Below are 2,450 nucleotides of genomic sequence, written 5' to 3'. Positions count from 1 at the left end.
AATAAGTCACGTGTTCAGTCGCTTTGTAATTGTAGTTTTAATGCTGTATATTTTCACAAAATACAAATAATATACTATATTCACATTCACAAATAGACTATTACATTCAGATCTCGTCTGTCCGTGATCACGGTTGTTGCGAAGTAACCGAAACGTCGCGAGTATGCGGTTTAAAGTAACATAAAACGCGTAGTACTCAAATTATTATATGGCTTATTTTATTTGTTGCATCTTAAAGCTGTGGAGAATACATTAATATTGTAACCGAACAATAAATTCTTAATAAATAAAAGTTTCTCCGTGTTAATGTATATATATTTATTTGGCACGTAATATAATTACTGTATATCTTTAAGTGTGTAGCGTCCGTCTGTACAATATTTACGGTTATTGTTTTGTATCTAACTGAACTGTACTGCGTTAGCGGACGTTTTTGCAAATTCTCCGACGTATAGACGCAGCGCACTCTCGCCAACTGCATTAAACAACTCTCAGGTATAATTTAAACCATTTTTATTAGAACCGTGTCTGAGATCAAAAAATAGATAAGTTTAAATTTTAGTTAAATTTATGTCATTATGAGTTTTAACAAAGTCGTTTAACCTTTTTCTGTGTGACAGACTCACAGACGTACACATAAGATAACGATTATTTTGTGGATAATAGGATTTATAACTTGTTGTATACTGGTTTTTACCCGCGATTTTATCCGCGTATTTTATACCTTCGGGCAACTCAGAGAGAAAATTGTGAGTTGTATTAAAAAAAATACTTGGAAACCGATTGACAGCGACATCTATGGTCTGTTTCGTGAGTTAGTGATACAACTGTCATATCTTGACACTGCTTGAAAACATAGAATTCGTAAGTAAATTGCCGTCCATGTGTTATTCTAATGTCTAAACTATATTCTTGTAAAGTTTCTTCAAAATCCGTACAGCAGTTTTTGGGTTAAAGAGCAACAAACATCCATAAATCCTCTGAAACTTTCGCATATATGATATGAGTAGTATTATTTTGTATGACGCTGTATATCACAGTATATTTGTCGGTCCATGCGGTATCCTTCATCCCCTTCGGCGGTACATGTAATGAAGTACTCACGGTAATTTGTCTGTCCGTCTGTTTCAACTGAAACCTGTTAAGCTGAAACTGCTCTAAACAATTTCATTACACAGCCTGAGCTCGTGAGAATATTTTCATTATTATTTTCCAGCGCAGCAGCCGATGATCGCGTGATGTCCGCTGAGAATTTTACATAGAATTGTTCGAACTCACAGTATTGCTACAGAAATACTGACTTCGGATAAATAACATGTAAACATATATATAGATATGTATACAATAATATTTAAATAAAAATATCTATAAACATTCAGTTAGTGACATTATAAATTAAGGAGTAAGCTGTCTGTATGAAAACAAAATTAATATCAATTGACAAATATGCAGATAGGACCTTTAATCGGGAGGTAGACTACTTTGACACCATATAAGAGGAGCGCAAAAGCTCAAAACAAAACTGTTTACTCTCCAAATAAAACACAAGATATTTCAAAGTCAATTTATAATTACACACAGCGAATATTAAGACGAGCCACACGACGCAGTACACAACGCCGGCTAAGGCCACGCCGAGGGACGCGGCGATGTCATTGGAGCCGCTCTTGTGATCATAGCACTGGTTGTCGAAAATTAAACAGAGAAATAAATTGTACACACAGAACACTATCGTGACGCAGAGATGGGTTATTATCAGCACTATATAAATGTTAAGGACTTTCACGTTCTTCATACAGCACGCGTACAAGAGGAACAGGTGTGTGATGAAGAGGTACCAGCTCAAACCCACCAAATACAGCAGCAGAACCGCCAGGTGTTTCTCCGTATGAAGTAATTCCGATTTAGATGGTTGAGGATCTGAAATTATTTATCATTATCACCTACTGGGCTGTCCAAAATCTTAAAAAAAGCGTTCCAAGCATCACAATGACTAATACGTTTACATTTTTACTATCTCAAATTTCACCTGCGAAATACATGGCGGTGTTGAACGGTCCGTAAATAAAACCTATGATGATAAAAATCGTTGCTAATACATAACAAGCGATTCTCCACATCCAGAACTCGATGATTTTGAAACACATCACTTAAAAACGATACGAAATTAATATATGACGAATATTTATCTATATCAAATGACACGTGTCTTGTGGGAGATCAGTTCGGAAATTGATAGACATGTTATAGTTATAAACTAACCGACTGAAACTATGTTGAGATGTCTCGGGGATTTTTATATTAGATCGCGAGTGAGTGACTGAATTTTAAGATGTATTTTAAATTATTATTCATGGTTTTTTTTTCATAAGCAATTTCCTAATGTGTTTCAATAAATTAGTGACTGTAAATATTTCGTCTTGATGTTTCCAGTACAGTTGACGAGACAT

The 2,450-nt window shown here is 34.9% G+C and overlaps 1 protein-coding gene across 1 annotated transcript; it reads right to left on the bottom strand.

Moving 5' to 3' along the window:
* Positions 1–401: 401 nt before the first annotated feature.
* On the bottom strand, positions 402–2,194 carry LOC116776085 (uncharacterized). Its single transcript, XM_061525455.1, has 3 exons — positions 2,030–2,194; positions 1,576–1,920; positions 402–475 (listed from the first exon to the last, which is right to left on the bottom strand). Exons 1-3 carry the CDS (start codon positions 2,145–2,147, stop codon positions 402–404), a joined length of 537 nt encoding a protein of 178 aa, XP_061381439.1. The 5' UTR covers positions 2,148–2,194.
* Between the last annotated feature and the right edge of the window lie 256 nt (positions 2,195–2,450).

This window comes from Danaus plexippus, chromosome 28 (genome assembly GCF_018135715.1).
Source record: "Danaus plexippus chromosome 28, MEX_DaPlex, whole genome shotgun sequence".
Classification (NCBI taxonomy): Eukaryota; Metazoa; Arthropoda; class Insecta; order Lepidoptera; family Nymphalidae; genus Danaus; species Danaus plexippus.
This window is presented reverse-complemented; position numbering and strand designations above follow the sequence as displayed.

Coding starts and splice junctions, on each gene's coding strand:
- LOC116776085 (XM_061525455.1), bottom strand. CDS start 2,147: ATGTGTTTCAAAATCATCGAGTTCTGGATGTGGAGAATCGCTTGTTAT. Junction 1,921..2,029: donor CACCGCCATGTATTTCGCAG/GTGAAATTTGAG, acceptor AAATAATTTCAG/ATCCTCAACCATCTAAATCG. Junction 476..1,575: donor CGTCTTAATATTCGCTGTGT/GTAATTATAAAT, acceptor TGTTTAATGCAG/TTGGCGAGAGTGCGCTGCGT.